Genomic DNA, 26,338 nt, shown 5'->3' with positions numbered 1-26,338 from the left:
AGTATGGTGCTGACAAACCTAGAAACATAATCGGGTCGAACCGGGATTCGAACCAAAAATCATAGGTTTCTGGCGTGCCCAAGGGACGCAACTCTGCACAGCGAATCACAGCGCCTTAGACGACTGGGCCACCACTGCCCCTCACATAAACTGCAAAGCGATTGTCCAAACACAACCACGCTGTTTTTACGGTAGTTCGTGCCTTTCCAAATTGTGTGTCCCTTATTTCTGGGATTTAACTATGCTGGTGTAATAATGGTTCTTGTCTATATAAAAGCCAACATACGCGGACTCACACGGATGATCATTTGACCATTCATGCTGCTACTGTAAATATATAACTCAACCGATATTATGAAAAAATGGGGACGTTGTTCTAGTCTAGTTGTCAAAGCAATCGCTGGTCACATCAAAGTTGAGGTGAAATTGGGTTGAACGTCAAGTTCAAGGTTATTGCACTTATACTGCGACGTGCATACCTGTGTGCTTGTGCGGCTGCTTGTACTAGTCCGGATTAATATTGCATTTTAAGTGCGAACCCACCAAGGCACCATGCCGCAGTGTAACATGGATGCCCCACTCAGTATACTCCGAAACGACCAGCCATAGTTTTAACCCGTTAATGCTGAGCGCCTTGTAAGGTAAAAACAAGTACCCTCATAAATTAGTTTTTGCTATGACGTTACAATCACTGGATTGTCTGGCCCAGGATCGAATATACCCGTTAATACTGAGCGCTATGTAAGGTAAAAACAAGCACCATGCTAAAATATATTTTTGCTATGACGCTATAATCACTGGATTGTCTGACCCAGGATCGACTATTTACAGACCGCCGTCATATAGCTGTAATGTTGCTGAGCGCGGCGTTAAACAACAAACATACCAAAATCAAGTTGATGACATCGTGTGTGTAAATGTGACTACAAGTGGATACAGTGAGACACAACATCCAAGTTCAGCATATGTATTGTCATAAATATTATTATTATAAATGCAGTCAACGTTTTCTATAATTTGTTGGTACATAACTAAAACTTGTTTTGTCAGTCTGATAAAACACTCACTTATTATACCTGTAAACGACTGATAATTATATTTTCATCCTCTTTGATTTCCTATACTAAATAGTCATTATTGCATTCATGTTTCAGTTTAAAATGCATCGGACAAACACTTTACTAGAGGCATGATTCAATAACATAATTCATAGTTGGATTCTATTTGAAGTTATCATTTAACTAAAGCATTTATCCATGACATAATCTTATGACATAAAAACATGTATGTCATACCCCAATGACATAAGTATGCACATTAGATATGCAAATTAGATAACCGAAAGTGGGACATTTTTAGATTTTATTTGAATGTATAATCACGAGAACAACTAGTACTGTATCAACTTTACAGACTTGATTTTCATTGCGACGTCATCACCATGCCATGTTGGTTGCCACTGGCCTTTGTGGTTCCAGAAGTCCATCATGGCCGTGGGGGAGCCGTCTCTCCAAGGTTTACCATGAGGAGTATTAATCCAAGAATCCTGGAACCATCCGCGACTGGAACCTACAGCCACATTCAAGATCAGGGACATCTGGAATAAACAGACACTTCATAAATCAACAAATACATGTACAATCAGAGGAGGTCGGTGATGATTGATATTAATTATCGTGTACCTCTGTCAGCAAATTTGAATAAGAAGATTAAATACCGGTAATGTAAATTATGAATCTGTTACATCTTGTCACTATTTAGCTTGAACAAGGAACAACTATTGTGTAACATTATTATAAGCGGCATCCCTGTCTGTTTAATGTAGTTACTTTAATGGGGTTCTAAAGCGTTTATTTTTAAAACGGCCTGTAAACCCAGTGCGTACCTTTCCATCAAAAGGTGCGTCTCTACCTCCACTGCCCCAGAGGTTGTTTCCGCCATAGTTGCTGTAGGACCAGTAGCCCTGGGAAGGCGTCGACCAGGCCAACACTGGCTGGTTGTCTACATCCATTCTGACAACAAGATAGTCATACTTCGATATGTGACACCTCAAAATCAAATACAGTAAACTGTATTAATACTACGGTTACAACGATCTCAAAGGGACCACTAACTTTAGTTTGTTATAACCGTAGTTCGTTATAAGCATATATACAGCATAACTATAGCAAATAGTCGGGACAAAAAGTCGGTTCGTTATATCCGTCAGTTCGTTATAAGCGTGTTCGTTATAAACGTACTTTACTGTAGAGGATATGATCTTTAAATCTTGATGTATTGTCTTTTTCAGGCTTGGCTCTGGCTGCAGTTGATTTTTGAAACATCTATGTTATATATTAACATGAAATAGCCCGTTTTTTAATATATGAACCAGTCTTTTTTAAAATATGTTTGCACCATGACGTTATTGGAAAATGTGTCATGTTTTTCATCATATCAACTGACAACATAATATCAGTGTAACACATGTGTTGCCCTCTGGGTAAAGCATTGAATTACTTACAACCCACTAACGTAAGACGAATAATGCAAAAGTGAGGATTTCGTGTCTGTTTTAGGAAATGAGCGATAGATCTAGGAGAACAAGTGCAAAAGATAAATACATGACCTTTGACATAAGATTCTTGAATTCGGTACGTTTTGACTACACTTTAGTGAGTGATTCAAAATGTAAAGTAACGTCTGCGATATAACTGATAACAATATAACTGGTTGGGGAACATTCAGTGCAAACAGACTATAAGGCAACGATACGAGATACAAAAATTAGGCTGTAGATCGCCAGCAAGCAAAGTTGGGGGCCATGGGGACTTACGGTCTGCTACCTGCATGGATCCTGAACAGAAACTATACCATCCCTCTAGCTACTCCAGTGTCAAAGTTAAGCAGTTAAGTTACCATCGACAAGGATACTACGATGAAGATTATGGTAGGAATAAACTACATTGAATGATGCGATCTTGCATTCACTCTCAGGGGAAGAATTTTGTTACGCTACTTCAACCCCATTCGAGAGCATAACCACTAACAATCTCAGTATTTAATTAAACACCAACAATCCATAAACTTTGAACCATACAAAACATCAAAATTTATCAAATGAACCAATTTTACAAACCACAACAATACATGAATGATTAGCACTATCAGCTGGCACTGATATAGTTATCCCTCATCTAGCGACTCACCATCAGTGAACAGTGACTTGATTAGCTCCACACATTGATGATATACTGTCAACAATGACATGAGGCGCATAAGAGTATTAACTAATTGTTCCTGAGATTCACACAATCTCGTGAGACCGCCTCCGTGGTCTAGTTGTAGAGCGTCCGCCCTGAGAGCGGAAGGTCCGGGGTTCGATCCCCGGCCGCGTCATACCAAAAGACGCTGAAAGATGGTTCTTGTTGTTACCCTGTCTGGCGCTCGGCACGGGCTAAAACAAGGACTGGTCGGCTCGGAGTCAACATACGGTGTTATGGTGGGGTATTCATGTTAAACTGCGGCATGGTATCCCAGTGGGCTAGCAAAATATATCGGCATCAGTCCGGACTAGAACAAGCTGCCACACACACACACACACACACACGTGCATGCACGTCGCTATATAAGTGCAATATTCTTGGACGCGACGTTAAACCAATTTCACCTCACCTCACCTCACAATCAACACAGTGTTGCTAGACACATGTATAATACATGATCGTGATGCGACAAACCTGATATGGTCAGCCGTCCAATCCAGAGTGTATGTATGAAAGCCAGCAGCCCAGTTCGTCCCAGCGGCGCTAGTTCTGCAAAGAAAACGTCGTGAAGTAACAGTATACGGGTATAACGTGATACTATGCGATACATCATATGTGACTCGGAGTTACCTGTTGTTGGACACATCCGTGCTATTGTGGATAGAGCGTCTGTCCGGAGAGGAGAAAATCGGTGGTTCGATCCCCGGCTGCATCATACCAAAATACGTTGAAAACGGTACTTGTTATCCTTCTGGCGCTAGACATTAAGGGAGTGAAACAAGGACTGGTCCGCTCGGAGTCAGTATAATGTGTCTGAGTAGGGTATCAATGTTACACAGTGGAAAGGTACCTCATTGGGTTAACACCGGCATGTGTCTGAACTAGCACCAATAACCACATACACATATGCATGCACGTCACTGTACAACTACAATAATCTTTAAAAACGACGTTAACCGTATTTTACCTCACCTATTGTAGTGAGTGAGTCGGGTTTAACGCCGCTTTTAACAGTATTCCAGTAATATCACGGCGTGTCAACTTAATGTGAGAGGAAAGCCCGAAGTGGCGCAGGTTTTGGACGTTTACCACTTCGGTGAAACCCACGAGCACGGGTATGGTGCTGACAAACCTAGAAACATAATCGGGCCGAATCGGGATTCGAACCCACAATCACAGGTTTCTGGCGTGTCCAATGGTCGCAACTCTGCACAGCGAATTGCAGCGCCTTAAACGACTGGGCCACCCGTGTCCCCTTCACCTATTGTAAAGGCTCATGACAACACAATGTGCTGTATCTTAAACAACATCGATACATTCCATAAATAACTGTTTGTGATTTGATTAATGCTCCATCATGAAATTATGGTCTGGCGGGAGATCATGTACAATTCATCATAATTATGGTTTTAGCATACGATGAGATATGAGTGGTGTTTGATACAGAACTTTCAAACTCCTGGCTCTTCAGTTGTTACGTTTTAGCAGAAACTTTCAAGTAGCATATCAAGACAATTTATTCTTATTGTAACTTCTTCGATATCTTTTAAGCGCCAGCTATAGTTGTGTCCAAGTCACGTTGGGCTTTAGGGATTTCATGAAGAGTACAAGGTATACAGTGATAAGACATGCTATTTCTTTCTTCTAAATTTTTGGGTAAAGACATGAAAACGTATTTCAATGTATCATTCGCAACTGTTCCACAAATACATTATTTTGATTCTATTGGCATTGAACCTAAGCGGACAAGTATAAACTTATATCCAATGGCGACGATGCAAGCCTCCGCCATCATACTTGAATGATGATGTATGTCACCTCCTCATACCCAATAGCGACGATGCACGCCTCCGCCATCATACCTGAATGACGATATACGCCTACCTCCTCATACCCAATGACGACGATGCACGAAGACACCTTTATACCCGAATGACCATGTATGTCACCTCCTTAAACCCAATAGCGACGATGCACGCCTCCGCCATCATACCTGAATGACGATGTACGCCTACCTCCTCATAGCCAATGACGACGATGCACGCCGACACCTTTATACCTGAATGACGACGTATGCCTACATTGTGCATGCACCTGTATGCGGAATGACATCTTCCTCTCATGTCTTCAAGAACACTTACCTCCAGTGCCCTTGCTGACGATGCCTCCCAGTATCAGGTCCCCAATGGATTGTAGAGTACACAACATTGATGCCCTGGTCATAACCACTGTGGTCCTTCAGATCCATGTTACCTTATCACATAAAACACTGAATTTTACCAACAATTGACGTTAAGATCCGGGTAGAGAAAAAATTGCAACCCATGCTTGCCGTAAGCCGACTAACGGGATCGGGTGGTCAGACTTGGTTGATGCATGTCATAATATACCAATTATGTTGATCGATGCTCATAATGTCTTAGACTATATTGTCTGGTCCAGACTCGATTATTTATAGACCACTGTCATATAGCTGGTGTATTGCTGAGTGCGGCGTTAAACAACAAACAAACACATAAAACATTTGTTATGTTTCTCAGAGTACGTTCCTTCATAAAATATGTAATATAAAATGTGCATTGTCGTATTAAGTTGAAATGATTTGTCAAATGTCAATCTTATATACATTCACGTTGTTTAAACTGTTCTGTTGTTAAAATATCTACATTTCAAATAGCATGTGACGTTATGAATTCTCACCCCTTGCTTCCATGATATCAATTTCACCGGAAGCTGGCCATCCGCCATATTTCCATGGCCACCCAGGAGGCAACATCCATATTGCTATTGAACAATAACAACAAACTCGAGTATATACGAATGTGGCATACTAGCTCCAATGAAATGTTTATGAATTCAGTTTAACTTGCTGGAACCTTTACACAATCAATCTAGATCTGCGGAATTATTACTGTGCATTAATAAACAAAAGACATAGCGTTCTGATTATGAAAAGGTTATAATCTCACCTGGCCAAAGCCAGTCTCCCTTTGGCAGCTGAGCAACCACCTCTACCTTCCCGTGTGTGATCGATGCCTTGGAAGTCATTTTGGAAGACATGATTGGGGGGATATTGTTCTGGGAGCCCTGCCGGTAGCACCCCCCTTCGTTGTCCGAGGTGCACGTTGCCCATTGTTCTACACACAGGGAAGGAGTCTTGGTATCAGATTATCACAAAAGGTTATTTGAAAATAGAGATAGAAAAACCAATGCACCTTATCCTTCCTTATTGCGCTTGGGATTATATACTGTACCAAATTTCGGGGTGAGGGGGTGAATATTCGGGGGATATGTTTTTGTAATGAAGACGGAGCACAAATGTCCTTAAAAATAGACATAGTAAATAATATTGCCATGTTCATGGGGATTGTCATGCCAAACTCTTCGATTTCTTATTTCTTTCAAATAGTTACATAGTTATATAATGTTTTGATCACATAGGTTAAACCTACTGCGGACGTCCATTGTTCCATGTCGAAGAAAGTTTTCTCCAAACTTGTCTGCTGTATAGGTCTGAAAGGTGAAGCATATTGGTCATGTTTTGTTTGTTGTTTAACGCCGAACTCAGCAATATTCCAGCTATATGGCGGTGGTCTGTAAACAATCGAGTCCAGACAATCAGACAATCCAGTCACCAACCGTGTCAGCGAGCCTCACCACCCAATCCCGTTAGCCGACAATCATAGTCGCTTCTTATGGCAAGCTTGGGTTATATATATATATATAAGAGAATAACCAGTTTCGATAATCCTTTGAAACAGATTCAATTGGGCGTTAAAGTCCAAAGAAAATAGCTGTGAAAAATATTTAATGATCATCAAAAACATGTAAACACATGTTTTCTGTGCCGATTATATACAGTACAAACGGAAGAAACCAGAAATAATGTTTCATTTCCATATAACAGTCTTATCTGGTAGATTCACCAAATTAAGTGATATCAGAAACATTTTTCTTTTCACACGAACTGTCGTTTTGAGGTGCTGACCGGTTTAAGGTAGAGAACGCCGTTCCTGATGAACGTGTTGGCTGCTTCGGGTGTGTACATCTGAAACTCTCCGTTCTGAAGCAGAAAAAAGTCACTTGCTTCAGGCAAAATGTAATTGTATTATTAAACATGTTTCTTTCGTACCGTACCTGTTTTTTTTTAAATATTCGGCACCATCAGCACCATCATCATGGTTTTCTTTGTTTGCATTGTTTCAACTCTGCAATATTCCAGCTGAAAAATCTGGATCAGACAATCCAATAATTGATATCATGAGGAATGACCCACGCCATCGGATGTTCAATGCCATGCAGTCAGCCATTTACATCACCTTGATAACCCGATCCATCGTCTCGTTAGACAGGCACATGACCAATTAAACCCGGAATCCCATCGAGGTGGCATGTCCTGTAAATGTGGGTGTGAATTAGGGATATGAACATCTGAAGGTGATAACATTCTGAACAACTGCGAACTGTTAGCTTACCCCACCACCCCAACAGGTAATCTCTTGGTGCCAATTGTTCGTGTCCAGATGATTAGAGTTGAATTCATCATGTAAGACAGTGGTACCTCTCCTGTACAATCGGGGACTGAGGGAAGTCTCGCCTACAACAGAAACTTTACACCTGCACCAAAACCATTTTAAGGTTGGTAGCATCTTCTTAATTTGATTTCTGGAATCTTTTGTATACGCAATGATTCACAGAAACGTCTTATGATGCAATCGGAATCGTATATTTCTACAAAATTACCTGCAATCCTCACATGCTCAGTGGCTTCAGTCTGGTACAGTACATCTCCCGCGTTGGACATATACTTCACAGAATATTCCACGCCGTCCCCTGGTGCTGTGAACTCACACTGGTAATACCCACCGACTGAAATGTAAAATTTACTTCTGTAATAACAAACTGAATAAGATGTAAGGTTCGGTGTTTACCAATAATAGATATACAGTGTAGTTGCTTAATTTGGGTTGGTTGGTTGTTCAGTTACATTCATTCGTGCATTGATATGCAATGTCTATAAGGTTAACAACGGAATCCCAGTCATGTTTAAAGCATGTTCCTAAATGTAAACTGAATGGATTACTTACTTCTGTGAACAATCACACTTTTGGTTGATAAGATTTCATGTTGATTTTCCTGCTTGATCGCATATGTGAAACGTACAGCATCCACTCCGGGTATATCTGAAACATGAAGTCTGTGTAATGTAAAACATCCTATTAAAGAGTTATCTGGATATATGTCTGTATCCCAGCACATATCCTTGTGGAAGGACACAACGTTAGGTATGTGAGTGAGTATGGTTTTACGCCGCTTTCAGCAATATTCCAGCAATATCACGGCGGGGGACACCAGAAATGCGCTTCACACATTGTCGGGAATCGAACCCGGGTCCTCGGCGTGACGAGCGAACGCTAAAACCACTAGGCTGCCCGACCGCCCCCGTTAGGTATGTATCTTTGGGTATACAGTGGAACAGATTTATAACGAAAGCGGAGCAAGCGATTAACGAACTGGTCAAATTCAGCTGAAATGCTGAAAAGTGCTAATGCCCAGGACCACCTACCACCGTCCTCACTTGTTTGTGTGTTGTTTAACGCGCACTAAATAATCGTGTCTAGACCAGAGAATACCGTGATGGACACCATGAGCATCGTTCTACGCAATTCGGATGAGAGAACATGCATCAAGCAAGTCAACGAGTACCACACGATCCCGTTAGTTGCCTCTAACGAAAAACACTGGTTGACAAAGACCGATTCAAACATGGATAGGCTTCGTAGTGTTAGAATAACAAGGTTTATGTCGTAAATGTGAAACATTCCTGACACAATACCAAATTGCATATACGACTAAACATGGCACTCTCGTCTGGGAAGAAATAATGACACTTTAGAGAATGTAGTGTGGCGTAAATTCAACACGTACATGTATGCATTAGTTATACGAGTGGCCAATTGTTTGTCATCAATTCGTCTAAATGACATACATACTAGGAAATTTGACGCTTATCTTCCCATCTCGCTGACTGAAAAGGGGTCGAGGTGGTGCTGCTGTTGCACCCAATAAGGAGATGAGGAGGACCCAGGGGAGGATCATGCTTGAAGGACTCCGAAGACAAAGTGCAGGTATAAATGGTGTCGCACTTCGGTACAGAATCAATGATTATAGTTGGCCGAAAATTTGCTTATCTCGTGGGAGGCAACATGTGAGTGGTAGAATCGGTGACGCTTACGTAGAAATAGGCCGAAGAGAAGACATACTATGAGTACATGTACTATTTGTTAGTGATATGAAAATGAGGTCATATCTAACATGGTGTAATAATCGAACATCTCATTATTTGTTTATCACATGGCAGGCAAGATGTGAGTAGTAGAACTGATGACAAACTAGGCTGAACGGAAGAGTTCATATGTCAAAATGAGGTGAAACCTATAATAAGGTATCAATTACAATTAATACACATGGCATGTTTGTCATTACCTCAGAATACCTAGAAGTCTAGACAAATCAAGATCGTCAATAATAACGCAACTTGATGCAATAACTATATCCTTATTAGTGCGGCTTGGGTAATAACCTCTTGAGTAAAGTTCAATAGATCGAAGTAATCATATACTCCTCTAAATTAGCGAGTGAGTGAGTTAAAATTAAAAGTCACATCGGCAGTGTTTCAGCCATATCGTAAGTTATGCATACTTAATACATTTAAACTATAAAATCACCCCTGCTAGGATGTGCCCCAGTTGCACAAACGCGATAACAAATCAGCTATCGGGTTTTTTAAGACAGCAACAGGCGTGGAAGGTCGAGGGACAGTTGGTCCAGCTGCTCGCTTAGGTGCTCAGAGATGTTGTGTCAGATGTGTTCAATAGAAGTCAGTCAAGCGAGGTGTCAGTGTCTCGGGACAGAGCGGCTTGGCAATCACTTGTGCTCACCGAGCCGGTCCCCATCTTGACTAGTTTAGCCACCGGTGATTTTGCAATTCTTTCGGGGTAGAACAGAACTATATTACGCTCAGGCCGAGATCCTCGGCATATGAGGTACAAAATGACAGCAAAATACACATTATAATAGCGGATATGTGGTTAGCCGGAAGATTTTACAATTTGCATCACATATTTACAGAATTACTAAGGTTTTATAATACAGATATCTCTTTACAAGTGAAAAATATTTGAAATTTAATCATATTAGGTCTTTTAGAATATGTAGGTGGGATACACAAAATTCCTTCTTTAGTAAAATATGGACAGATAAAAATATAGTGGAATCATCTCCAATATCATCAATAAAACACAGTTTACATTTTCTTTCACAAATAGGTATCCAATTCCATCTCCTTTTTTCAGTTGGTAAGTGGTGGCATGAAGTACGAAATAAAAGTAGAGGGATAGCTTTATTTAGGGGGAGGGGAGGTAAGAGTTGTTTGTGTGCTCCGTTGCATAGAGTCTGGCTGGATGGTAAGTTTGTCACTGGTGAGGTGAATGTAGGCGGTCACGGACGTATTGCCGATCTCGGGTGTAGATGTCTTGTTAGGCATCGACTCCACAGTCAAGTGTTGTTCAGGTGGATGCAGTCAGCCGTTAGCGGTTAGTCAGTTTTCGGTAGTGTCTAGTCCCGATAATCCAGAATTTTTCCCGGCCTGTGTCAGTACAGACTGATGAGGTAATTGATTTTTCCGACACCTGTGTGTCAGCTGTATTTGTCGAGGCAGGATCTCGTTAAGGCGAAGTCAGACAAGCCAAGTGCTGTTATTTTCATGGTCGCTTAGGGGGAGCTGTGACAGGGACGGCAAGTGATGGGGATAGGACAGATGTTATCCAGGTCAGTTGGAATCAGGAGTCGTTATGTAGGGCTTAGGAGGAAGACAAATCTCTGAAGGTGATATGGCCTAAGGTGTTGTTAGGTAGTCAGAATTCTGGAGAATGTTATGTCCATCAAGGTGTCCTAATGAGAAGGCATCCTCAGTCTGAGATAGACGACAGCGATAGGACGCAGGTCGTGGATCCAAGGGAATTTAAGGAGGGTATTCTCAGTCTGGCCCTTGAGAGTTTGTTTGCTGGTCATATTGGTGGGACTAAAACCCATGAGCGGGCAAGTTCTGGTATTATCTGGCCAGGGATGAACAGGGATGTAGAAGATTTATGTAAGATTTGCCATGTTTGTCAAGTATATGGAAAATCTAACCACGGAATTCACCCTGCCTCTTTTTGAAAATAGTGCCAATTGTGGGCGAGGCTTATTCCAAGGTCATTGATCAGGTGTTGAATTTCATGTCTAGACTATTTCAACAGGTCATGTTGTTGTTGGAGATACATCAGGTCAGGTCCAGTGCGTCTCACCTTGAGTCTCAAGAAGCTTAAGAACGCTTTCATCAGAGTTTGAAGAGTATGCTGAGGTGGTTTTGTTTGAAGCATGAGAAGGAATGGGATGTAGGGGTACTGTAAGTGTGTTCGCTGCTAGTGATGCTAGACTGGAATCTCTGTCTCTGGTCATACTCCAAAGGGCCCCTTGAAATTGGTAAAAGACCAGTGACTAGTCGATAATCCGTCCAAAAATATGTTAGGCTATGTGGCTAAGATAAAAGATAAGCCCTGGTAAGCTACCAATTTACCTGAACAAATCGTGTTTACTGCTCAATGTAAGGCCGAGGCTCCCATTGACAAGAAGGCTCTTTCTATGCAATTTAAAGCCGGTGACCAAGTGTTACTTTATCTACCCATCCAAAAGTCCTTCCTTTAGGCTAAGTACTTTGGCCCTTACACAGTTAAACGCCAGGTTACTGATGTAGGGTATGTTATCAGTACACCAGGTCGAGGCTGGAAGGAGAGATATTGTCACGTTAATTTGCTGAAGGTGAACAGAACTAGACGTGCCACACCAGTCAGTATAGTCACCCTCGAAAAAAACGATGGTCTGGTTGTACTGAACTAAACTAAGTTACTAGGGTTTGTAATGCTAAGTTTTGCTGGTAATCCGTGGATAACCAACGTTCCCGTGATTTCTAAGCTCTTAGAAACTAGTGTTTCCAATACTCTGTTTTTTCTTGAAATCCGTGGATAACCAACCTTCCCATGATTAACTAACTGTTTGGGAACTTAAGTATTTCCCTGTTCAGTCAAAGTGACAGAATGTTAAGTCGGTTAAGACTAGTTCATATTCAGATGTTATCGTCTAGTTTTGTTGTCAAAGTGATTCATTTAAGGGATAAACTCTCGGTGTTTATTTCCCGTTATTTCACTGAGCCGAGGTTATTCACTCATTGGAGTGTGGAGCTAATTGAGGTGTTAATCGGTCGCTGCCGACATAATAAGCAGTCGACGTACCAGGTCCGTATCTTGTGAAAGTGTTGTTTTAGCCATTCTTTTCTATAGCTGTAATACAAAAGAAGAAGAAGAAGAAGAAGAAGATATTTTATTAAAGTGTCACACACATATAAATGTGTCTGTTAAAATATAGTTTAAGATATTGGTTTAAAATATATAAAGGTAACAATGACAATCATCTTTCGTGTATGCTGAAAGGGTGTGAAATTGTTAATAACTGAGTTAGCAATGTACATAATTATATATAAGCAAGTGTTTACAGTTGTTTGGCTAAAACTTGGTTGTATATTTGCGCTGAGAGAAGTAATTTGTGCCCTGTTTGAGCGCAGATTGGATTTATTTTTTATTGTCAGCTATTGGTATAATTAGTTGTTATCTAATAAACATGTGAACCTATTACCACGTTTTCTTTATCACTTTATTCTTATTTCATGACACATATGAACATTATGATCATTGGAGCACAGCTCCGTGACACCATACTGTGATAAACTGTGACACTTTTTGTGATAAAAGGAAGGTTCATCTTGATGACGATGTGTTCCTAAATGGACCTCCTCTAAGGGTAGTAAATTAAATGAAATGTCGTGATATTTTAATTAACTTTTATGATAAATCAATTTTTATTTTTTTAACCAGTTGAAAGCTGCGTGTCTGAAGGCACTTGATATTCTTAAGGTTGTATCCAGTACCAACGTGGGTGTGAGCAGAACATATAGGTATGCTCTGAGCTTGATTATTGTTCATTTGTCGAAAACCTTACATACAAAAACCATTCATTATCAAGGCTTTAGACTATGTCTCCTATCGAATGTATGTATAGAGAAGCTGACGACCCTCCACTTGGTATTCGGAGAGATAAATCAGCACTTTAATATGTGGCAATACTGTGTTTTTAACCCTCCATGACAGAAGACAAAACACACTCCTACCACTTTTTACTCGTATTGATACTTACACAATGCAGATAGACACATTGTTAATATAAGTGACTTTCAAATGATCAACAACGTCAACATAGCAGAGTGTACGAGCAAACGTTTATCTTGATTTGGGTAAGCAAAACAGTCTGATACATATTTGCTTGTTTTCTTACAGGAGTTTTTTTCAGCTCAAAATTAAATACTCGGAATATGATGCTTTGAATAGTGAAGAATCTAAAGATGGAAAGAAGGTTTCACCCGCATTTGTCACTCAATATCTTTCAGTGTCAAACTATATGCGTGAAGACAGTTCCATATTTACAGCAGATACCAAAGTTATGATGTTGTCCTTGCAGTGTATCTACAATTCACACAAAACCAAATTTGATTTTCAGATTTTTTCAGATCCTTTTCTATTTCGAAGTTTAGATATGCATGATAATCAATGTATGGTTGGACATGATTCATATCTTATTGGTTATCCACCCATAGGGGTCTTTAGAGGCGACTAACGGGATCGTGTGGTCAGACTCGCTGACTTGGTTGATGCATGTCATCACGTCGTAATTGCGTAGATCGATACTCATAACGCCAATCACCGGATTGCCTGGTCCAGACTCGATTATTTACAGACCGCCGTCATATAGATGGAATATTGCTGATTGCGGCGTTAAACAGCAAACAATCAAACAGTCATACGGGAACAAGAGGAAACAGTAAATATGACACTGTAGCAAACAGGCATAAGAAAAAAACATGTAGGACCAACGAAATGTCAATGACTTCACACCAATGACAGCAATTCGCTTTGTAGAGTTGCGTCCCTTTATGTTTCTAAATTCTGGGTTTGTCATCACCATAGCCATGCTTGTGGGTTTCAACAAAGTTAAACAACACGCCTTGATTTAACTAGAATACTGTTCGAAGCGACGTTAAACCCAACTCACTAACTCACCATTGTGGCAAACATGTTTCAATACCTACGTATTTGTCTCATCATGGTAACTTCTTAGCACAAACAAGTACTCCTCAGCCATATTTTGGGAAATGGACAAAGTACAATTGTCAGAATATTATAAAATCTGGAGAAGGCGATGACATGGAGGTTGGACATTATTGAGACAGCAGAGACGAATTCAGCAGGTAGATATGAAAAGAAAGATGTATAACAAACTGAATAAAATACAATCGGATAAAACTACCAGGAACTTGGATATTTGTTGCTTCTATGTTGATGCACTCTTGAAACGTGCAAGTTCGGTCATTTGCCTTATAAAGCCAACGTCATGAGAAAATGAGTGAAAGGATTGGATAGCTCTGAACCTTGATCCTGAAACTGATGTAGAGATCGTAGCAATATTCCAGCTATGTGACAGCAGTGTGTAAATAAACGGGTCTGGACCAGACGATCCAGTAACTGACTTCATGGTTATCAATCAATACAGCTGAGAATCGATGACATGACCAAGTCAGCGACCGAGACCACTCTATCACGTTTGTTTCCTCTTACGAAAAGCATGGGTTGCTGAAGACCAATTCTAACCCGGATCTTCATTGTTATTATTCTTTGCATGATACTCAAGAACAAGGACTCGTGCTGACATATCGAGGGTCATAATCAGATCGAATCTGACATTGAAGTCCACAATCCTCGGGCTAACCTTTGCACTCTAATGATATATGGATTCGTTTTCTGTCCAATACTGAGAAAATGTGTGGGTTATTGAAACTGTTGAGCATTAATAATTTCAGTCCTCTTGGTAGTCTCGTTTCGGCACAAATGTTATAAGTATACCCTCTTGTACATGTAGATCTGCTCAAGCAAACTGCCCCAAAAGTGTGGCGATATTTCAAATACAACATATGTGATATCTGAGATATCAGGGCCTGTTTTCGAGTATGGCACATATCGCCAAAGGAAATGACAAAGCCATTCATTGATCGAAACTTCTATTATATTAAAACTTATAAAGACAAAACTCGGTACATGTATTATATATCACAAGGTGCGCTAGTAGCATTGGTACGGAGTCTCAGGGCAACAAATTGTACCAAAGAGGTAATGTTTTGTCTTTGATGGATGAAATAAAACAATATTTAATAATATTTTAAAATGGGAAGGCTGCTTACAGAAAGAACAAGAATAATAGATTCACAGATTTGTTCTAGGGGGAAAATAATTGATGTGTTACAACCTTGATTCTCGAGCTATTCCGATGGGTCGTCATTGTGAGTAAGTGAGTAAAATATTGACGTAGCTCAAAACAGTGTTTCAGTCTGCAAGCTACCATGCTGATATCGTGAGTAAAACTATTGATATTTTATAAAATTCATTTGCCATGTTGACACAAAGCCCTCGTTTCTTTTATGTTCAGTATGCACGTATAGTATACCAGGCATAATATTCCAGCTACTTAAATCGAACCATTAACCTTGACACATATTGTATATCCAAGAGAAAACCAGTTAATTGAAAAGTAGTAATATAATGCAATGAGCTGAGACATTGGCCAATGCTCTGATTTATACACGGGCATACAATATTACCCGTAGGCTTCAAACAAACCTGTTCATGTAACATGAAGGGTTCTAGAGCTTATAAGGCATTTGACGTTCTTTTATAAGGGGCGTGAGCCAAATGTTATCTCAAAGGTTAACTCAAACAAACCCGCTTCCTGGGTTTGAATCTCAAATTCACAGTCATTTATGTTGATGAAAGTGTTAGACATCGTAGACCCACGTTAATACTATCTACAGCAGCGTCAAATATGCTAACTCGGACTCAAACATAATTCAGCTTTACATGTTGCATTTGTTCGTTTGACACTGCACTCAGCAATATCACAGTTATATGCCAATCGACGCCTTAGGTGTACAGTGATACACAATTAGCCATGTCCCCTAGCTTGACCACAGGATCAATTAATTAAGTTGCCCATTACCATGAGTATATAAAGTGACTGGGGGAAAACTCTGTGTGTGTATCTTAATCTCAATAGATATATGTATGGTACCAGGCTACTCCACCCCAACCCCCAACCAGTCTCCCCCTCCATGTCTTCCCCAGGTCTTGCCTCAACCCGAACCGCGACCCCGCCCCCCCCCCCCCCCCCCCCCCACACACACACACAAAACGATCAGAGGGGCACTGTCCTAGAGCCATCGGCTATCTTAATGCAAAACTACATTAAATCGTGACCTTGATTGCTATTTAACATTGTATTAAGGTAGTGCCATGGTTTTCACAAGAAACATACAGATATCCTCACAGAATACCTCTTTTCATTTTGTCCATCCTCATACTATATGCCATCTTTTTCTTTCCCTTTATGGAATTAATATTGTTGACTAATTGTAAGATCTTAAGATCGGTTATCCTGCAAACTATCTAAATGAACTGAGTCCACGAAACAATTTATATATTCACTGTTAATAAAGATTGTAAGCATCGGATATGGTGAAATCACATTCTCCAGTTCAAAGGTATTTCACCCATTTGGTTGAATGTGATTATTCTTTGTCACAATATATTCATTTTATTGGAAAACGGACTGTATTGTCCAACATCACAATGCCATGTATACATTCCAATATATGTTTGAAGTGGTTATCACGAAATCAAACGTCGAATATTCTGGACTTTTATCTAAAAATCACATGTTGACTTTACAAAGGAGGCTTGAATGAAAGACTTCTGAAGGTTTTAACGATTTCTTGAAAGGACGATGAGAAACACAAACATTCTTGATTTGGAAATACATTAAGTATTTCAGGTATATAAAGTAAGTCCCACCCTACTTACCAACTCCATGAAGATGGCGCTCCCAGTGTGTATGCTAGTTACCCTCTTAGCTTTGACACAGAGTATTAAAACATCGGCCTTTCGAGGACTTGATTTTGCTTCAGTTTTCAAAGGGCAGGATTTTGCTCCTCCAGTCATAAATGAACAGAATGGTTCTACAGAGAAAACGTCAAGTTTTGCAAAACGTCTGACAGAGATAGAAAAACGTCTTACTGCTTCTATCAAGGACGGAACGACCACGTTTGAGACTGAGACAGCGACCAAACTGGACAGCCGGTTGGATGACCTCGAGAAACGGCTAGAGGAATCAAAGACAAATGATACAGATGTCCAGGAGACGAAGACAAAGGTAGAGAAGATGGGAGAGAAGCTAGCGACCCTAGAGAGCAATTTGTCATCTGTTAGTGAAGTCGCAAGCACCGTGGAACAACGTCTGGCTGCCTCTTCAGAGAAAAATGAAAAGGACATGAACAAAATTATCTCCAGGTCAGCAGCAACTGACCACAAAGTGACTGCTATTGAGGAAAAGGTCGGAGCCATGAAATCGAAACTTACTGATGTGGAGAGCAACTTTCAAAAGCTTGGAGCAGGTACGACAACGAAATGAAGTTTTATGACAAAGCACTTTAGCCTTCTGTGTAATCGAAAATATATTTCGAAGTTTTGCTAAATGTTCAACGAAGCAATTTAAATGAAACAATATCGATGCAACTAATGCATTTCCTCAAATTAAAATTTCATAGTTGTGACATGACCACAAGAATGGGACTACGCATAATCAATAGAAGGTAATCTTACATGTTTTATGCTACTTCATGAATAAATAAATTTAAGGTAGATGCATTGCCTTTGCAGAGGTGAAGAGCGCGAAATTGACACATGATGACAAACAACAAGGCAAGTAAACTTATGAATATTATAAATTGTATATTATTTTAAAAAAACACTGTGCTGAGGCAAGAGTGTCTACTTGCCCATATCAAAGCCTAGTGTTTACTCTTGCCATGTCATGCCTGCTTATCTGGGCTAGATCTCGGGGCCACACAATGTATAGCACTAGTTATGTCCCTTGTGATGAAAACGCGATTTTCAATCAGATCGCTGTTCTTATTTGGAATGGCTTCACAAAGATGACTACCATGGCATAGAACCGGATCGATCAGATATGAAAAATAATTGAGACACTGCAATTGGCGTTCAGTCATTTGAGTAAAAAACTATGAAGTTTTCACTCAAATGTATAAGAGTACTTGGCCGAGTTGATTGAAAACTTGAACCACTTTGAAAATATTTGGCTTAGGTTAATTTCTGGAATAATTTCAGCGCAAATTCAACATGCTCTGGCTGTCGCCATAGCAGCAACCAAGTTTTCGCAACACGAATGTTGATTTTGTAAAACGTTCTCTGATTGGACAATTTATATGTGTGATGGTCCTCTCACATTTTAGCACAGAAAAGTAGGCATGAAATGGAAACTGGAAACTAGACTTTGGTATAGGCTAGAGGATACCCCTGTCTCAGGAAGATGGGGGAAGGACGGAAGCCCAAGAAACTCACAGTAGACCTTTTGAACAGTCATCCATTCACCTACTTTCCGCTACGAACTTGACTCCTGATTTGTGACATGTGCGCTGTACAAATGAGCACGTGTCACAACAATAATGTGCCATTGGATATGGAACGGGTTTTGTCGCTTTATTTACGTTCGAAACCCTGGATGACCTAGGTGAACCTGTGTTGAGGTATAATCCAAGTCAAATGACAACTGATTGATGTCATACTTCGGTTGACCTTAGTTGCCCATACCAAATTAATATAACCTCCCCGTTGCGGAACTCCGGTTAGCAGTCTCCAAGTGACGTCATTGATAAAGATAATTAGTGTCATCTATTGATTCAATCATGAATAAAGCATTTTAATAAATGTGCTTACCTAGATCCATAGATCGATAGTATATATATGTGACTTTTGATTCTTGATGCAAATAATTTAGAATCAGTAATTCAACGATGAAAATGATTATTTTACATCTCTCTTTGATGTTCTACGTGTTAATTAGAACGTTCCCATCGTATTACTTGCTTTAAATAGAATAGCTACAATGAAGCAGTTAAGCATCTGTTAACCCCCCATGACTGTTATAGCACATGGCTGTTATGTTTCACATTCTCCTGTCAAATATTATTACATCTAATTAAGGTTATTTCTAATGCGTTTGATTTTGGACGCTGCCCTATGTTATCCTTGATTAGATAAGACTCAAGTCATCCATGTTTTGCCAAAAATGTGGTATCCTCAGTTGACTAAGATCACTCAAGTTTAAATTATCGAAGCTACGTTGTGGTTCTTATTTCGCTTCCAGTTACACTGATTGAAATGAATGAGTTGTCAAATGAGCTGTGGTATTAATCCAAGTCAAATGATAATTGATTGATGTCATATTCCGGCAGACCTTAGTTGCCCATACGGGGCACGAGTAACCCAGTCGTCTGAAGCTTCGCGATTCGCTGTGCAGAGTTGCGTCTCTTGGGCACGCAAGAAAACCTATGATTGCGGGTTCGAATCCTGGTTCGCCTCGATGATGTTTCTAGGTTTGTCTGTACCATACCTTTGCTCGTGGGTTTCACCAAAGTCGTAAACGTCTGAGGCCTGCATCATTTCGGCCTTTCCTCATTCATTAAGCTGACATGTCGTGATATAGCTGGAATACTGTTAAAAGCGGCGTTAAACCCAACTCACTCACTCACTCCCTAGTTGCCCATACTAAATGAACCCCTTGGTTGATGTACTGCGGCTAGCAGTCTCCAAATTTGTTTCATTTATTGATTCAATCATGAATAAAAGCATTCTAATAAATATACTTAATTAGATCAATAATAAGTATATATGAATTCTGATATGCTCCAGGAAAGTATGTTGTGAGTCAGTAAGAATTTTCGTGTTCCCTTGTAGAGAATTTTAACGTGGGTTATTGGTGTGACAAGCAAATGCATTAACTACTAGTCTACCCCATACATCCTCTTATTCCTCTACAAAACTAGTGCATCCCATTTAAAATGGATTCCTCCCAAAGCTCATTGTGATGGAGGTGTATATGATGGTGAGAGGACGACTCGTTCGTTTCACAGAAAGGGTAAACGTCAGGCGAACTTCGAGAATTCATCCCACATTAAGCTGACATGCCGTGATATAGCTGCGTATTGTTCAAAGCGGCGTTAAACTCATCATACTCACCATTATTGCTATTTTTTCAGGGAATATGGGAACTGGCGTCAGAGCAAGAAACGATGCTACAGGTAATTGTTATATTACTACTTCCACATTGTTCTACATCTCGAGGATGTTATGATTGGTATTGGTCATATAGAATGGACGTGAAATTATGTCAGGACATCCAGCAAGTCGGTTTTGTTACTGAAAGTATTTGTCAATCCGCAGTCCCTTGATTTATGAAAGAGGCCTAGCTTTGGAAATCAAAGTGTATCTAATAGACTTTGGTTTTTCCAAGTTCAACATGGATCGATGCTCATGATATCAAACAAACTCAGTCAGGTAAGCTGAACACGTATCGTGTATCTAATAGCCTTTGGGTTTTCCAAGTCCAACAGTTCTTACTACACAATACGTGTTTAGCTTACATGAGATGTCATCAACCAAATTACCGGAGACAAGCCACTTGATCCATTCGGTTGACTGGAAGCCATTTTGAGCTTGATTAAACATTTGTAAATTCTCTTACAATGTTGATTGCGACTTTCAAAAAAGCAAACAGTACGTGTCCAGTGTGTGGTGAATGTTGGCACATTCCAACACAGCTCTCTAATTCGACAATGTCACAGACTTAATATGTTTCGTTTTTTGTATACATCACCTGACCTTTTACCTGACTGCCCTATAATTAAAGTCGCCACGTACAAGCACAGGTTGTTGACTCCGTCTCCAAACATGATAATGTTTATATTGTGATCCTTAGATCTTATCGAGGTAATAGACCCGAGGAACGCCGCCAAACTGGTCGTTTAGCGCGAATACCTTCAGCGCGTAAACGGTCCCTCACCGTCTAGGCTGATATTCTACGCAATCTTGGTATTGCCGGAATGATACCGAATTTTCGTGTCTATATTTTTGGGGGTTAACTTTTTTATATCTTAAAGATTTTTCAAACACGACACTACTTTTTTAGTCTCAAATACAAGGGGTGGTGGGTTGTCTCTGTGTGTTAGGAAGGGATAAGTTACATTTCAAGGTTTTACATTTGTAATGAAACAATTTAGGTTTCGGGTAGACAACTACCCAAAAAGTATATAATAAATAGGCTATTCCACGTGTCTCATGAAATGACATATAGCTGCATATTGTTCAAAGCGGCGTTAAACTCTTCATACCCACCATTATTGTTACTTTTTCAGGTAATATGGGAACTGGCGTCAGAGCAAGAAACGATGCTACAGGTAAATGTTATATTACTACTTTCCACATTGTTCTACATCTCGAGGATGTTATGATTGATATTGATCGTATAGAATGGACGTGAAATTATGTCAGGACATCCAGCACGTCGGTTATGTTACTGAAAGTATTTGTCAATCCCCAGTCCCTTGATTTATGAAAGAGGCCTAGCTTTGGAAATCAAAGTGTATCTAATGGCTTTTGGGTTTTCCAAGTCCAACATGGGTCGATGCTCATGATATCAAACAAACTCAGTCAGGTAAGCTAAACACGTATCGTGTATCTAATAGCCTTTGGGTTTTCCAAGTCCAACAGTTCTTACCACACAATACGTGTTTAGCTTACCTGACTGAGTTTGTTTGATATCATGTGCATCGATCCATGCAACAGAAATACAAAGAGATGTCATCAACCAAATCATCGGAGACACGCCACTTGATCCATTTGGTTGACGGGAAGCCATTTTAAGCTTGATTAAACATTTGTAAATTCTCCTACAATGTTGATTGCGACTTCCAAAAAAGCAAACAGTACGTGTCCAATGTGTGGTGAATGTTGGCATATTCCAACACAGCTCTCTAATTCGACAATGTCACAGACTTAATATGTTTCGTTTTTTGTATACATCACCTGACCTTTTACCTGACTGCCCTATAATTAAAGTCGCCACGTACAAGCACAGGTTCTCTCCCAACACGGTAATGTTTATATTGTGATCCTTAGATCTTATGGAGGTAATAGACCCAAGGAACGCCGCCAAACTGGTCGTTTAGCGCAAATACCTTCGCCGTCTAGGCTGATATTCTACGCAATCTTGGTATTGCTCTAGTTGTAGAGGTGGCCGTGGTGGTTGTTGCAGGAATCTGTCCTGTGTTCAAGTAGTTATACATGATCGACCGGATCTGTGAAGGTCTTGTTTTGTTCCGTTTGACTGAAACGGTTCAATAGTTCTGTAATGGTGCTTGGTGCTGCATCTACAGCTGAAGATGATTCTCCTGTTTGTAGTCGGCCGATGGCGTTGTTGCGTTTGGCTTCTGTCAGTCGCGGGATGTATTCGCTGTTCACTTGCTGTAAGATTGTGATGACATAAAATGAAAGCCCAACGTTTTCATAGCCCGATAAAGATGTTGCACGTGCTTGTCTTACTGGTGTGTTTCGGCGCCAGGCCCTCACATGGTTGTGTTTTTGGTACAAACAAATCAGTGGTTTATATTATGAGCAACGTACTAATGATTTACAATGTTCTTTACTATTAGACGCACGGTGTCCATCCGACTTTACCTATGATCAAAGTACCAAACTCTGTCTGAAGCTCCTGAGAACACCCAAGACGAGTTCAGATGCCAATATTGACTGTTTGATGCAAGCGGATGACGGAAGGCTGGTCCAGATGGAAACCCGGGAAAAGCACATTGCTGTTGTAAATTTTCTTCACACGCAAGGTAATATGACATGCATAACTTTGAACCTTCTAGTGGCTGATTTCAATACAATCTACAGACTCCATTTTAAATCGAACATATTAACCAAAAGGATTAATACAAGTCGTTCATCGAAACGAAAGGAAAATAAGAGAGATGATTTCATGCACAGTGCACATTCGACCGTCATCAACACAAATTAATTTATTTCAGTGATATTGTTTGTGTGATCACATAAATACTGTAAAAGATAAATAAGATCGCCCTACCCTCATTAATAAAATGAGACGCTGAGAAAAGGATCAGGATCAAGAATATTTTTTTATTGGATATCAAATCTTTTAACATTTGTAATTAATGTTACTTTTAAATTGGAGTAATTGTAAATATTTCTCGTTCGCAGTATCTCAAAGTCAGTTTTAAACAAACTGGATAGAAAAGGTCTTTGAATGACACTAAGAAATAATAGACATACGAGAGACAATTATGGATGTCATGTGGAGTATATGCTTACTCCATCATAAGGTGAAGAATGAATTCTAAGATGTAGAGGGCATGTATTCATTATAAACTTCAGTTTGAAAGGCTGAGTTTTCCGAAGTTGAAAAAAGTGATATTTTCATTGCAGTTAACAGAACACTTGATATTTCACTGCAGTGAACATAACACTTGATATTTCACGCCTGACGGAACTATTGTCACACAAGAGTTACATCCCCTCAAATTGTCTACCTTTATCGTAAATGTCTTGCCCGTACACAAACTGTCGACTGCCTTTTAACGTTAGTGTCACATTGACAAGGCAAAATAATGACAGATGGTCACTTATGGAATGAATATCTCTTCATGTGTTATTTCCTTGAAAATGTTTCGTTCTATACTGTACATTTCTCATTTAACTCGTCAATTGAGACCGTTCGTTTCGCAAAGCGCCATTTTTGTTACTTGATCCGCATGTATTCTTTCGCTTCTAACAACGGTCTCCTAGTAATCAAGAATATTGATTTATTAAAGTTGATTTTGTATATAATCAATATGTATGATATCGAATTTCCGTGACTATGTTTTTTTTGTTAACTTTTATATTTTTAAGAATTTCCAAACACGACAATACTTTTTTAGTCGCAAATACAAGGGGTGGTGAATCGTCTCTGTGATTTTGGAAGGGAGAAGTTACATTTCAAGGCTTTACGTTTGTAATGAAATATTTTAGGTTTTGGGTAGACACACTACACAAAAAAATATATAATAAATAGGCTACTCCATGTGTCTCATGAAATGTTATGTTTCTCTCATCTCGTGATGGCGGAAAGGGAGATATTTTCACGAGTCACTCGATGAGAGCAACATGGTATTACACTGGATACATGAAATATCTTCTATATGTTCACATAAAAACAACACCAGTAATAACATAACAAAGATGGAGAACAGGGGAGCCACAAGTCGATAACCGCTGGGCCGATAGAAGCCAGGATATAATCTGGCACTGATTGGTAATAACCAATGTACAAATTGAATTCAGAGGAACTGGCAACGTCGGTCTCGGAGAGTAGTTGGATGGCTGGGCATGGTGATTCTGACGGGTGATCGGCAGGTCTTTGCTCGGAGTTCTTGAGGATCTAGCTTTATGATGGTTTTAGAAACTAGGTGGGCATGGATACTTTTGAGGGAAGTGAAGGTTTACTTGAGATGGTTCAGTTCACACCCAGAGGGCAAATGAATTTGGCACGTCAGGTGAGGGTGGCTATGATGGCAGGAATTATCTTGGCATGGTGGATAGGTATAAGTTTGGTACTGGTCTGAGGTGGTTGGCTTTCGGTGCACTGATGTTCTTAGTCCATCTTCAGTATTTTCGAGGGGCACGTCTATGATGAACAGGTGTTGATTGGTTTCTGTCGCCATTGTGAAGTGATTCTCTGGTACTGGGTATTGCGATGTTACCTTCCGGTGGAATGGAGCTGGGAAGAGGACTAATTCTTTGATAAATTTCATAACGATTTCAGTGATGAGTGAAGTAAGGGATACTGATGAAGGAGTAAGCATATACCCAAAAATGTGGTGTTCCAAATAATAAAGAAGTAGAAATCCATAAACCCTCCCTCTTCTTGGATAGATATGTTAAAACAGGCCTAGACAAATGTGTAAACTACAACCAACATGGTAAAGACATATTATGTAAACGCATGTCCTCAATTTATGATACAGATAAACGTTTCTTTGGGTATTTCGTACAGGGCACAACAATTGGCTTGTGTAGACCACTGTCCGACGTTACATTCAATTATCTTTATAGGACAAACATCAAATGTCTTCGTTGGAGGTGTTCGAGACAATGGCAAGTACACGTGGTTGGATGGAACCGAGATCACGAACGGTAACTGGTGCCCTCGTCAACCTGAGAACAGAGACTGTGTGAGCCTGTGGCGTGCAAGAGGCTTCTGCCTAGACGACTCATGGTGCTCAGGCAGGAACCCTTACGTATGTGAGGTCCCTCTCGAGTAGAAGAGAAGGCTGCACGGTCATTTTCGAGACGTCCTTTGAATGTTTTCAACTGAATAAAATATTCTGCATGGCCTTTTACTTAATAATGTATTTTGGATTTAACATGATCCTTCCACCATCCCCATATGACTTTGAAAACTGAGTGTGTTCGTTCTGTTAATATTTCGGCTGTATGACTGCGGCCTGAAAATAATAGATTTTAGACCAAGAACTTCAGTTGGTATATCCACGCCGTCGAGGTGCTGTGACATGCTATCAGTCAAGTCAACTGGATTTAAAAGGTCGAATAAAGGTGGCAATTTTTATGAATGGATCACTGAAGATCAGTGTTTACGCATTATAATCGCAAAAGGATAAGTACGTCCTGCCCTATCAGTTTGTATAAAAAGTAAGTGTTTGTTGTTCAGTGTCGCACAGCCATACTCCTGCCATTCGACTGCTGCCTGTAAACAATCGAATATTGAATATGAATGCATCTGAATATGAACCAATTGATTCGCTGAATCTATTATTTCCACATGGTGCCACGAACCAGCCTTTGTACCATCAACATTAGTTTGTTGACCCAATATCGGTAAACTTGGCAAATAAATTGCTATTGTTTATGGGAAACATAACTAGTGTGTTTGTGTGTGTGTGTGTGTGTGTGTGTGTGTGTGTG

General features: G+C 40.0%; 2 protein-coding genes across 2 annotated transcripts; one reads left to right on the top strand and one right to left on the bottom strand.

The window, feature by feature from the left end:
- Nucleotides 1–1,352: 1,352 nt before the first annotated feature.
- Nucleotides 1,353–9,423, bottom strand: LOC139450663 (beta-1,3-glucan-binding protein-like). The gene is made up of 12 exons (XM_071232464.1): nucleotides 9,239–9,423; nucleotides 8,333–8,428; nucleotides 7,989–8,114; nucleotides 7,721–7,842; nucleotides 7,234–7,308; nucleotides 6,698–6,758; nucleotides 6,215–6,382; nucleotides 5,946–6,029; nucleotides 5,387–5,498; nucleotides 3,720–3,794; nucleotides 1,886–2,012; nucleotides 1,353–1,597 (listed from the first exon to the last, which is right to left on the bottom strand). The coding sequence occupies exons 1-12, from the start codon at nucleotides 9,342–9,344 to the stop codon at nucleotides 1,391–1,393; spliced, it is 1,359 nt and encodes a 452-aa protein (XP_071088565.1). The 5' UTR covers nucleotides 9,345–9,423; the 3' UTR covers nucleotides 1,353–1,390.
- Nucleotides 9,424–17,309: 7,886 nt separating this feature from the next.
- On the top strand, nucleotides 17,310–25,677 carry LOC139450655 (C-type lectin domain family 10 member A-like). The gene is made up of 6 exons (XM_071232453.1): nucleotides 17,310–17,892; nucleotides 18,158–18,199; nucleotides 20,557–20,598; nucleotides 21,712–21,753; nucleotides 23,008–23,193; nucleotides 25,469–25,677. The coding sequence occupies exons 1-6, from the start codon at nucleotides 17,310–17,312 to the stop codon at nucleotides 25,675–25,677; spliced, it is 1,104 nt and encodes a 367-aa protein (XP_071088554.1).
- The last annotated feature ends 661 nt before the right edge of the window (nucleotides 25,678–26,338 follow it).

This window comes from Haliotis cracherodii, unplaced genomic scaffold (assembly GCF_022045235.1).
Source record: "Haliotis cracherodii isolate W230 unplaced genomic scaffold, xgHalCrac1.p SCAF_10, whole genome shotgun sequence".
NCBI lineage: Eukaryota > Metazoa > Mollusca > Gastropoda > Lepetellida > Haliotidae > Haliotis > Haliotis cracherodii.
Note: the sequence above shows the minus strand (reverse complement) of the source record. Positions and strands in the feature narration are given on the sequence as shown.